Source organism: Martes martes (assembly GCF_963455335.1).
Source record: "Martes martes genome assembly, chromosome: 5".
Lineage (NCBI taxonomy): Eukaryota > Metazoa > Chordata > Mammalia > Carnivora > Mustelidae > Martes > Martes martes.
Genome location: NC_137892.1, coordinates 154,854,411 through 154,866,417, shown reverse-complemented (window position 1 = coordinate 154,866,417; position 12,007 = coordinate 154,854,411). Strand labels below are relative to the sequence as shown.

General features: G+C 41.4%; 1 protein-coding gene across 2 annotated transcripts in view; it reads right to left on the bottom strand.

The window, feature by feature from the left end:
• Positions 1–12,007, bottom strand: part of DNAH5 (dynein axonemal heavy chain 5) — a gene marked incomplete at both ends in the record, with an annotated part of 215,917 nt that overhangs the window by 34,886 nt on the left and 169,024 nt on the right. For both annotated transcript variants that reach the window (XM_080804575.1, XM_080804576.1), the window contains 5 exons: positions 5,062–5,244; positions 6,194–6,349; positions 6,926–7,242; positions 7,795–7,930; positions 11,666–11,803. In XM_080804575.1, coding sequence (XP_080660701.1) covers positions 5,062–5,244; positions 6,194–6,349; positions 6,926–7,242; positions 7,795–7,930; positions 11,666–11,803 — 930 coding nt within the window. The remainder of the gene's footprint in view (positions 1–5,061; positions 5,245–6,193; positions 6,350–6,925; positions 7,243–7,794; positions 7,931–11,665; positions 11,804–12,007) is intronic.

The window sequence follows — 12,007 nt, the reverse complement described above, 5'->3', positions numbered from 1 at the left end:
AGCCCCCGGGATCTATCAGCTGCATGGTGTTGGCCATGTTATAGAACCCTAGAGCCTCAGTTTCCTTATGTGTGAGATAGATATAGAAACAGCTCAGACAGCGATCGTCAGGATATAACTAGTAAAGCAGATACAACAGAAACTGAATCATGGTAACTGCTCAAAAGACGTCTCTCTCCCTTTTCCCCCCTTTTTTGACTCATTCTAAACATGGATTTTTTTCAGAAGCATTATAATAGTTATTGGGGAAATAAGCAGTTTGGAAAATAAAATTATAGGTTGGCACAAAATAAACCCTACTTCAGAATTTCACAAATCATTACAATAGCCTAATAAAGTGGCTGAAATGGGACAAAAGAGAACTTTCCAATATTGTACTTATGTTAAGGATGCATGGTCTCGTGTCTGCTGGGACGAGAACATGGGCTGTCAAATCCCAAACTGTACCGAGTCTTACGGATTCTTCCAGCACCATAGTTTTTCCTCCATCTATGTGTTCCAAACCCATAGCCAGGGCCCTGGTTTAGCCTTTAGTTATTCCTCATGGACTAGTCTAACTACAACTGGTCTCCCTGCTGACCCTCTTCTCTGTTATCACCCCCTTTCCTGATCCTAGACCTTTGGGTATCTCTCTCAGCTGTTTTGAAAGGTCCAACATTCTCAACATAGTTTACAAGACTCATTACAACCTACACTTCCAATCTCATCTCCGCCTGAGAACTACAGAATCAGTCCTAAAATCACAGCCCCATGTTACTCACAAAAACTGTTATTCACAAAATAAACAGTTAATATAATGTATACAAAGGGGCAAATCATCCAGTTCCTGATTTTAAAAATAGCAAGTAAAAGCATGAACACTATTGAGATGGTTGGAGTCAATTCAATATCATTGTTAACGCCAACAAATCTGTGAATTAAAGTAACTGCCTGTATTCCTAAAGGATTAACATGAGGCTAAGAAGTACATTTCTCCCAAAAGTCTGAAACTGATAAAATAATATCCCCTAAAGTAAACAGTATAATTTAAAGCAATTGGGAATTATGAAAGCAATCTGTATACTAAATAGTGGGTAAATCGCCAATCACTACAATGGGACAAGAGTTATGGAAAAAAAGAAAGTTCTCTCTGAAGGAAAACAGAACAGCTACTATTTGCTTCTCTTTTCCTTTTCTTTTTTTTTTTTTTTTTTTGAAAGATTTTGTTTACTTGACAGAGATAGAGCATGAGCAGAGGGTAGGAACAGTGGGGGGAGGGAGAAGCTCACACCCCACTGAGCAGGGAGCCCCAAGCAAGGCTTAGGGCTCGATCCTAGGATCTGAGGACCCTGGGATCACCACCTGAGCAGAAGGCCAATGCTTAACCAACTGAGCCACCCATGCACCCCTGAAACTTCCTTTTCATTCAGGGTTTTAAAACAGAAAACCTATTTTGGGATAAGGTTTTCGGTGTATGCTCACGTGTATGGCTGATTTAAACATGGTTCTGTTGAACTATGACTTTAGGTCCCCCAAACTATAAGAAGATAGTTCTTTTTGAAATTAATAATAAGGAGCAAAATTAATCAAAATCATTTTGTCTATAAGCATTTTCCCATCAAAGGGATTACCTCAACACACACACACGTAAACATTTGTGCTACGTATTCTATTTACTAAGGCTGCCATGTAAATTTTTTATAGAAACTGTGATAATATGAAAAATAGCCCCAAAGTGGGTAAGAAAGTACAGTAGTGATTCAGGACAATTTCAGGAAACATACTATTCATTAATCAAGTGATCGAAAATTAAGTAGCTCAACAAAGATGCAAATGACAACTAAAACTATTTGTGTACCTAAACTGCATCTGTCACTACGGTTTTGAAATCAGTAAAAAGAAACAGGTGACAGCCTTTCAGAATTCTCAGTTCTAAGAGATCACCCAGGCTTTCATCCAAGGATCCTTCCCTTTTGTACCTTACATGGCAATTAAAATAGAAAGATTAAACAATAGCATTCAGATTTATTTTTTCTCTATACCGACGAGCTGGTGATAACGACATCTGTTTAAGGATCCTCATTAAATTATTTCTTCTGTTGGATCCACCAAGTTTGGGTGCTTCCACCCCCAAAGAAAATCACACATCTGTTGGCTCCTCTGGGATTTTGAACAAGGTGACCCCTGAGGCCTTGTGTTGTGTGATCAATAGAAGCTGTTAATCTAGGTTAGTATTTTTTTCCTAATAGTATATAGCTCTCTTTGAGTTTCTATCTTATTCTCTGGGATCAAGGTAAGAGTGAACCTAAGAAAAAAAATTTTTTAAGGATAGTTGTTGGAGAACTACTGGTTTGCTGCCTGTTTAAAATGGTCTTGATACCTCGCCTTTTGGTGACAACAGCAGGCTGCCTACATCTACTCACAGGTACATCAGGTCAACAATTGAATATGGCCTTGATGTGACCTTGAACAGCTCATACATTTAAAATGACTGCTTTGCAGCACACAGAAAATGTAGAATCATTAAAAATCTGCCTTCCCTGCATTCCTGTGCTCTGAGGTTTGCATCTGTTTCTGAAAGGAAACAAACCCCGAGAGCCAGCAGTTTATACAGCAGAGCACCGATGAGACCAGATCCCATGTGATAACAAGGCTCCTCACTGCCACTATCTCCAAGACACTGGACAGCTGGTGAATTTATGGATTCAGAGAAGAACAGCCTTTCCCTGGCATCATAAGTCATTGTTCCCAGCCACCTTTCAGAAAAAGAATCGACAGACCGGTCGGTAAAGGCTGGATTCATCCTGACTGCAGAGAACCCACACCTGGTTTCAGCTCACGCGTTGGGGAATTTCTTAGATGCTTTCCAATACCAGCTTCTTACGCGGGGTCTTCCCTGCTTTCAATACCCACCCTTGGCTCTGAACAGCATGTTATACTGATGGAGTATACACAGTAATCACCTAAGAAGAGATCATAGTCAGAGAGACTGCATTGTCACGGAAGTCAAAGGAACACTTTTTGAACCTGTAGACTCTTTTCAAATGAGTTACACAATTTCCAGAAAGCACCAAAGATCAACTCAGACCCACTTGCCACCACCCAGGCTAAGGCGATTTAGCAACATGAGTGAATTCAGGAGTGTGGTGGGAAGACAAGATGCTACAAAAGAAAAGGCGGCTTGCAGGATGTATATTACTGAAAAGCCTTCAAAATTAAGTTCAACAGCTCACTTCACGCATGAGACCTTGTGTTGGAAGAAAATACAGGTTACGTGTTGTCTAATCATGTGCTTCAAGGTAAGAGGACCCTCTAATACTCTATGAGAGTGAGGGTACCATTCATATGGCCATACTTTTCCCAAGAATTATCTACTCGGAGCCTGGAATGGATTCTGATCATGAGACAACAGTAAAGGAGTAGTTTTCTCAAGACACTCAAGGCACTTTTCCAGGGGGTAAGAAAAAGCCCAGCCTGGGATCCATATTGGCTTTTCAAGGCCGTTGAAAGCCTTTTCAAAGGAGTTTAAAGTGCCCCTCGCATCCTCTTAAACTTCTGTTTGAACAATTATGGCTTCAGTGCTGGAGCTGTTTTGCTGCAAATAAAATCTGTCAGAACAAATTATTTCTTCCAAGGAAACTATACTCATCTCAGCTGAATGTAAGAAAACCAAAGACAAGCCTATGTTTCAAACTGCTGCTGGGACTCCTTACCAGCCAACACCACAGGTGAAAGCAGAGCCTAACACACAGGTAAAGGCCGCTGCCCCAAAGACTCTCGGGGATTCCCTGCTCAACATTGCATGTGGCGAATGAAGAATCCCCGTCCTTCCTAAGTAAGTCCTTCCTAAGTGCTAGGCTTCCTCAACCAGCTTGACTCAGACTCACAAAATAAAGAAGCGCGTATCCTGAAGGCTGCTATTACTTCAGCAGCAAGTCTGTGGTAGGAACTCTGGCCTTAGTTCCTGGCATTCTGAGGTCGCTAACTACGTGAATCTACAAAGTCAGATTTAATGCTCCTAATAAAACTTCCAACCATAGGGCTCTATGATTCATGCACTATAAACTAAAAAATAAAAAGAGACTATCCATAAAAAAGGAAAGGAGGGAGGGGGGGGAAGTAGCGAAGAAGCAAGAGATAAACATAGGGAAGGACTCCCAAGACCAAGCATGAAGCACACACACAAAAAATGTTTTTTTCAAAATCATGGGAAGGACAAATTCCAAAGATTTTGCCAAAGGTTTTAACCTAAGTAAATCTTGAAGTCAGTCTAAAAGGGGGCTATAAAATAAAGTAGACTCCTCGTTGCTCCTGGAGAAAATCAATAGCAACTCTTAGAGTTCAGGCAGTTCTACCAAAACAGTCTTATTAAAATCCTCTAGATTTCTTTAAGACTCACATGTTCCCTAGAGGAAACGGTGACTCAAAACAAGGAGGTTTATAAATTATTGGCTATTTTTTATCGATCATTAAGTTATTCCACCAAATAGAAGTAGAGAAAACAGATACATGACCAAGCCAGAGCCTCCAGAAGGTGCTCAGGGAGGTTCCAGAGTCACAAATGTCTGTCCCGTCACAACATACGCGGAGCTCTCTCGTAGGCAACAAATAAGACTTGAGAATGTTGTCTGTTAGCTGTTTTTAATCCCAGTGGTCTGAAGTCACTAGTCTTAATTTTATACTCCGGAAGCATAATAATGAATTGAATGAAAGAAAAACCTAGCTGTATCCTAGAAACCTAAAAGTCAACAGGCAAACAGAACTCACAATCATGCAAACTCTTCAGAAAAATGAAGCAATGTAACACCAGAATAATGATGCCAGGCATGAGACTGATATTCTCATAGTCCCGTCATTAGGCTCCACAAAATCAATGGATATATGTGATTTATGAGACAGATGAAACATAGAGGGTAATCGGTTAGTAATTACCCAAGACACCTGGGAATGAATAATGGGGAAAAAAACACAGGAATAAAAGGCAGGGGGGCCTTAATCCTATTAAAACTTTTATCATATTATTTTCATCAATGGAAGAATCCCAACACTATGCCGAAAAGGAGGTGGTCACACTTCACTCACCTGCTTCTCTGTGAGGATGACTCTCCCCAGTAACTGATCTTCCAGACCTTTCATGGTGACAGTGAAGTCAATGATGGAGGTCCGAGCACTTATTTCGGGGGTGTAGGCTGGGTTGGGCAGTTTGGTGGTGATGTAGAGTCTGAAGCCATCCATCACATCTACTTCCTTATCACCAACTTTCACCTTTATTGTAAAAAATAAACTCAAAAGTAATAAAACAGGTATACACCTTACTGTGTCCTTTTCTGCACAGGATCAAGCACTGCTTTAAGTAATTATATAACTGGAGATCTTTATACCGAAAAAGAATTCATCATTAGGCATTCACAGGGCTTCAAACCGCTAGGATGAAAGGAAGAAAGGTGGGTGGAAAGGAGGGAGGGAGGGAGGGAGGGAAGGAGGGAGGAAGTTCAATGTATGCCAGGATATACCACAAATTAGAATTTAGCACCAAAATTGGTGTGATCATACCACAGAAGTGAGATGGATAACCCATCCAAAATTTGGTTCAGAGATCAAGACTGATGACATCACATATGTACCAAAAGGGTATAAAAATGTTTATTACTCACATAATGATATTTCTGGAGAGATTAAAGTTATATGTCCCCAACCAGTCCCTAAAACTGATTGAGAGAGTAAGGAAAAGTAGCTGTTTTCGGGTTTTATGGTGATTAGGAGGTTGGGCTGGGATAAAGGTTCTCACACAGGGCATCAATAGAGGATTGTATGGTTTGATTTTCCCACCATTGTCAAAGGCAAAAGCCCCACATTTTCTTATCAGCTTGCCCAGATTTGAGACAGGAGAGGAGGGTGAAGGTCATGATGGGTTTTGAAAGATGTCCCCACAGTCAATCATCAAAATGGAGTCAGATTCTATCACACAAAAGAAGTAGATATTTCTTTCTTTCTTTTTTTTTTTTTTTTTTTTTTGAAGTAGATATTTCTAAAAGGACTGTTCTTAAAAACTTTAATCCCAACTCAGGAAGTGTAGAAAAGAAAAACAAATGTCTCTTCCAATGACTCAAATTTCAGTTGTTGTCTAAGGAGAAAATTTCATCTATGTCTATGTCACATTTACCTGGCCTCGTACTAATGGTTCCACAAATTATTATCAATAGGTTTAACCTACCTTAAAGGTAGACCCAGTCTTAATGAAGTTCCTCTCCAAAACATTATCCAGCGCTGGATCTAGTTCCTCCCCAACATCTTCAATAAGCAAGGGCCTTCCAAGAGAAAGACTGTCCTCCAGATGGTTTCTGAAATACTTGTGGTTGAGAGATGTGATCTAGAAACAAGACCCAAAGGTTGCTGTTGACAATATCACGATGTCACGCACACAGAGAACGGACATTAAATGGCGCCTGAGCATTCTGTCATGGGACACAAATACGGAGATCTTTAGAGAACCTTATCTGGAACCCACAGTGGGTGAGATTGTACAGCAAGCTTAAACTGTTTCCATTCTTTCCCTTCACAAACTGTCATTCCCCAGTGCAACCTGTCTTCTCCTCAGCACCACCACTTTTGTGACAAATAATAATGGAATAATCACGAAGCGTCCTAGTATGGTGCTACACACATGGTGTGGTACAACTCCACCCTGCTCTGTTCATCAAGGAAGGATTTAGGCTCTAACAGGGGAATCTGAAACCTTCGAAAGATGGCATTAGTAGAGATTCATACAAATGTAAACACAATTTTTAGAAAAGATTTTAATATTAGAGTTTAGGCTTGCATCTGTTACTGCTCTATCAAGGATTACAATCGCTACTATTTTCAAATATTTCTTTCTTCTCAGACTCTTGTTCATCTGTGGCAATAAAACTTCTCAGTAGCATGAATGGACTCAAACACAAGTTACCTGGAGTTCATTCTGGCTTTCTTTGTTTTTAATCCAGATCTTCCCTTGAGTCTGTGGGTCAATTAACAAAGGATAGCGAGATGCCTTTGTGACAATGATTCCGTTCTGAATGGACAGGTCATCATTTGGCAGACCTTGGAGGTTCCATTCACTAATAGTGGGAGCATCAATCAACATCTCGTTGAGATTTAGGTTGTCTCCAAATGGGATTTCCCGGGCTTTCATTTCCCTCTGCCAGTCATTGAGCAGCAGACTGCGAAACTCTTGGTTAAATGGACCAGAATAAGATAGAAAAGCTGTAGCCAACAATACATCCCCTAAAACAGAAAACAAAAAGCCACTGAAATGCTTTATAATCAGCCTTGTAATTGTGCAGAATATTAAACATTTTCTAAAGGCAACCACTCTTTTAAACTAACTTCCAGAAACCAGACCGTGACCACGCGTTGCTGTGTCTTGGTGAATAAGCAGTAGATCATCGTTAAACAGGGTCCAAACGGTCCACCAAGTAACACCTGCCAGGCACCAACAATGAGGTTATTTTGACTCTTGCTGGATGTGAGAGTATGACTTTGGAGCTTAAGGGATGCAAATCCTGAGAAGACAGAGCCTCCATTCCAAGTGACCTTGATCAATAAGACCATTCACTCACCGGAAAATTCAAAAGTGACCCTTTGAAGGTCAATAGCACATCTATGTAATAAGGGCTGCAGAGATGCCCGACCGGTATTCATCCTTCTGAAATATCTGGACACACACACAGGAATTTGAAGGACTGGAGGGTTGGTTTGTATTCTGATAAAAGTTTCAGTTTCCTAACTCCCTAACAGAGTCAACACATAATCTGATTAATACAGGAATTTACATACCTACAAGTCTTTTTGTTTGTGCAGCAAACTCTTTGCTTTGTTCTGTCCATCTTTCTTTTTCTCCCGCCAAGCCCCCGATCAGCGCGGAGGCCGTCTGCATCTTGCGCCTGCAGCGCTCTGCGTCCTCAAGCAGGGTCTTTAAAAAGGCCAGAATCAGAAGAAAACTCTGTTCAGAAAAATACGGCCTCTGGCTGAGGAATATAATTTTAAACCATTATATATTATCTGCCCTTCTGAGACCTGTGAGCCATTTATCTCACAGGAAGCATAAAATTCAATTCCTGTGTGCCTGCGTTAGCCAAAGCCCAGCTCTTAAACCTTTACATGGGGTCCTGAGCCCACGGGTCACACTCTCCCCGGGTGTTAATAAGTAAGAGATAATAGAAATTTGCGTCATTTATGACTTCCCTATAAAGAAAAATAGAGACAAAATACAAGCATACTTACTAATACATAGCACAAGAAAAAGTAAAATACATATCCTACTTGAAAATCGGGAATATTTCTCCTGTTAAAGTTCTCGCATCATTAATGCTTCATGTAAGTGCACATCTCCTTTGACTAGAAGTGAAACTTTATATTATCTTCAGACTGTGCTATTCCGAGGTTCGCTCACAGATCCCGGTGACACCTGACTCAGCAGGCCCCTCTGTGGTGCTCTGTGCATCAGTAAAAGACCTTGAACCAGAATTCCACACGCTGTTGCCACTCAAGTCTCCATTCTTAAAAACAAATGGTCCTCCTCCTTCTTAAGACAACTGCTAATGCTACTTGTAAAAATGTGTATGTATGAAATAACAGTGGGGACAGATAAAGATTTAGCTACAGGACCAGTCACTGGAAATTCATTTATAACATATATGTATGTTACACATAATATATAATTGTGTTATATATGCTAAATGTCTAATGATAGAGAAACATTTAAATAAATTATGGTGTACCCATGAATAAAAATACTCAAGACATTAAAATTATCTTATAAAGATTTTTATAACCAAGAAAATATTCATATTACTAAGTTAAAATTTTAATTTATAAACAGTATGCATTGAATTATGTTATGTATTTAAAATGTTATATTTTACATACATTTTTAAAATATATGTAAATCAAGGAAGATATTCAGATAAGAAATGAAAAAGAGCAAATACTTTAAGTGTTCATTTCCAGGATTCTCTCTGCGTATATTCCATAAAGAACATGAGTTGCTTTTGTAATAATAACACAACACAGTGTTTCTCAAAAGCAAGATACTTATTCTAGTTTGTTCTCTGAGATTCTATTCTACCATTTCCTTTCCCCCCAGAGTTAATGCAGGAAACCTAAAAGCCCAGTGAGGTGTACCCTCACATCTACGTTGCCCATATTTGTTTATTTGTTTCTCCCCAAGAAGAAAGATGCCAGCTAGGAAGTGTGATCCTACAAATCACTTATTTCTGCCTACCTTTGAAACTAACTTTTCATGTAAAAGATATCCTTAAGATTAAGTTGTCTTCCCAAAATTCCCCATCCCACTCCCAACTAGCCAAATAAGAAAATGGCCAGGACTGTCCTCTCCGGCATTTTTTTTTTTTTTTTCTGGGAGCCCACACTCATTTAGGGGATGGGAATTTGCCAAGAAGGGAGAGGAGCGGACATCGGAGAGTACAGAAGGCAGGAGCAGCTCTTCCCTCCAAGCCTGGCTGGGGCGATGACCGGACTTCCCTGGGTTCCTCAGGCGCGGTCCCGGTCCACTCTCTGTTGATGCTCCCAGGGGGTAACCAGCCATCCAAAAGGCCTAGGGAAGTGGGCCCCACAAAGGCACCACCCTGTGCAGAGAGGAGCGGGGCACACACTCCTTCAACGGACAGCACAGACCTGGGGCAGGAGGTTATGGGTCCCACCACGGTGAACTGTGGATTCAAGGCCCCTGCCCCCCCTCCGACCTTCTGTAAGTCCATAAGCACCGGGGACTTGCATGGCGCTCATGGAGGGGGAAGGAGCCACAGAACGACTAAAGGTCATCTTCACTCCAGCATGTGGGAGGCAGGTGGACGCACAGCCAGATTTTGTGTTTTTTAATTAAAAAAAACTTGACATTTGTCAAAACAAGTTTTAAAGTCAGAGCCATGCCTTCACAGTAGCACTTCTTGTGTGGTCCTCACACGCAGGAGACGCTCAAAACCAAAAAACATATTGAATGGACTGATGCAAAAATGTTCCAACTGAAACAGAACAACATGGGACCTAAAATATCTCCAGTGTATTCAGTAGCGCCTCCAAATGGATGGGAGTGTCCCCCGTGGCAAATAATGATCACACCTTCACCATAGTTCCTGAAGTAGATTCTTTCAAATTGCAAGGCTGATTTTCTCTTTATGTGATGATAGGTGAATCCCAAAGAGCATAATTAACAAATCCAAATAGGTGATGTACAATTACTTCTCTAAAATTTCTAAAAGGCTCTTCTTTTGCTTTCAGGAGTGGAAGTATCACACATTCTTACATAGTAAAATTTAAGCATTCATCTAAGTTCTCTTGTTGGGACTCCGGTAAGAGACTGGACTATCAGAGCGGGAACCACAATACTGACCAGTGACGACTGAGAGCCGGCAGGAGGAAACTCCACAAAACCATGGAGGAAAGAACAGAATCTTTCTCTATCTCTTATTTACCAAACACGGGATTTACCAGAGCCAGATACAGACTTTGTGGGGCCAGAAGCTAACATAATCTGTCCGCTTCAAGAAAATCATTAGAGATTCATAAATACAAAACACCCAGGTGAATGTGTGTTTAGACTGAGAGGGGGAAAAAAACACTACAAAGTCTTGGTGTCAGGGCGCCCGGGTGGCTCAGTGGGTTAAAGCCTCTGCCTTGGACTCAGGTCATGATCCCGGGGTCCTGGGATCGAGCCCCGCATCGGGCTCTCTGCTCAGCAGGGAGCCTGCTTTCCCCTCTCTCTCTGCCTGCTTCTCTATCTACTTGTGATCTCTGTCAAATAAATAAATAAAATCTTTAAAAAAAAAAAAAGTCTTGGTGTCTTAGAAACTTGGCTACCTTTCATCTGAAATTTCTAGACATTTTATCCAAATGCTTATATGCAAATACTGGCCAACCATAACCTGGTCTCTCTCTCACCCTACAACTCCCAGGATCCGCAGCACCTAGGACCCTGCGCACATGAGAAGCTCTGAAGCTTAAGCTACATTAGTTGTGTGTTAAAGCTGCCTGAATTTCCAGAGGAAAGAAGTCCCTATGGAGCTGGAATTAATAGAAATAAGATAAGAACCTATTGCCCAGTGAATCAGAAGTGTCTGAACCCAGATTCTGAAAGGTTCTACAGCTGTTATTTGCAGCCTAGGTTGAAAAGACCACAGACGGTCATTGTCATCGGATGCAACCATGTGGCCAGGACACTGCTCGAGCAGAGAAGCCTGAAGTGGACAGCAGAAGACCAAGATCTACTTCTGACCGTCCAGCCCTATGACCAGGAGCCATCCTCTGGACCTCAGCTCCTTTCTCCAAAATGACAATTAAAAAAGCCATCTTGCTTATCTTGCAAGATTACATTAAAGCTTAAATGAGATGAAGAGGGAAGACATGATTTGAAAAACAGAAAGTGCTCCACAAGGGGCTGTTTTCACCACCATCCATGAGGGGACTCAGAATGTTTATGTTCCAGAACTGACTCCCATATTGGCTGACCATCCCGACCTCTCACCAAGGTCCTCAGGGCTTAGTGAGGGATGAGGTGTTGTTTATGTACTATGTATACATTGAATCAATCCCTGCTGGGAACCAAACCCTTGGAGAAAGAAGGGAGCAAAAGAAGGGTTTACAGTAGCCATATTGGTGTATGACCGTCCCTTCCGTGCCGAGGAGTTACCTGCTTCTCGGTCATGGCCTGTTCATACTCAGCCTGCACCACGTCGAGCTCTGCACGCTTGTCATCCAGCTCAGCCTGGGCCTTCTGCAGATCTTGCATGGCCAAGACGTAACGATTCTCCTGTACCACCAAGTTGGCCTGCACAGGACATACCCGGGGTGAATGAGGGACCAGGCACAGCCAACCAAACAGCTGGCATTTCATCTGAGATCTCAGCCATGCTCATACCTGTTCTCTGCTCTACCCCTAGAGTCTTGGCATTAAGTCAAGACCAAATTTCAGTGTGGACTTGACATAAATGTTTATAAGCAGAAAATTGTAATTCATTCGAAGTCAGCACAT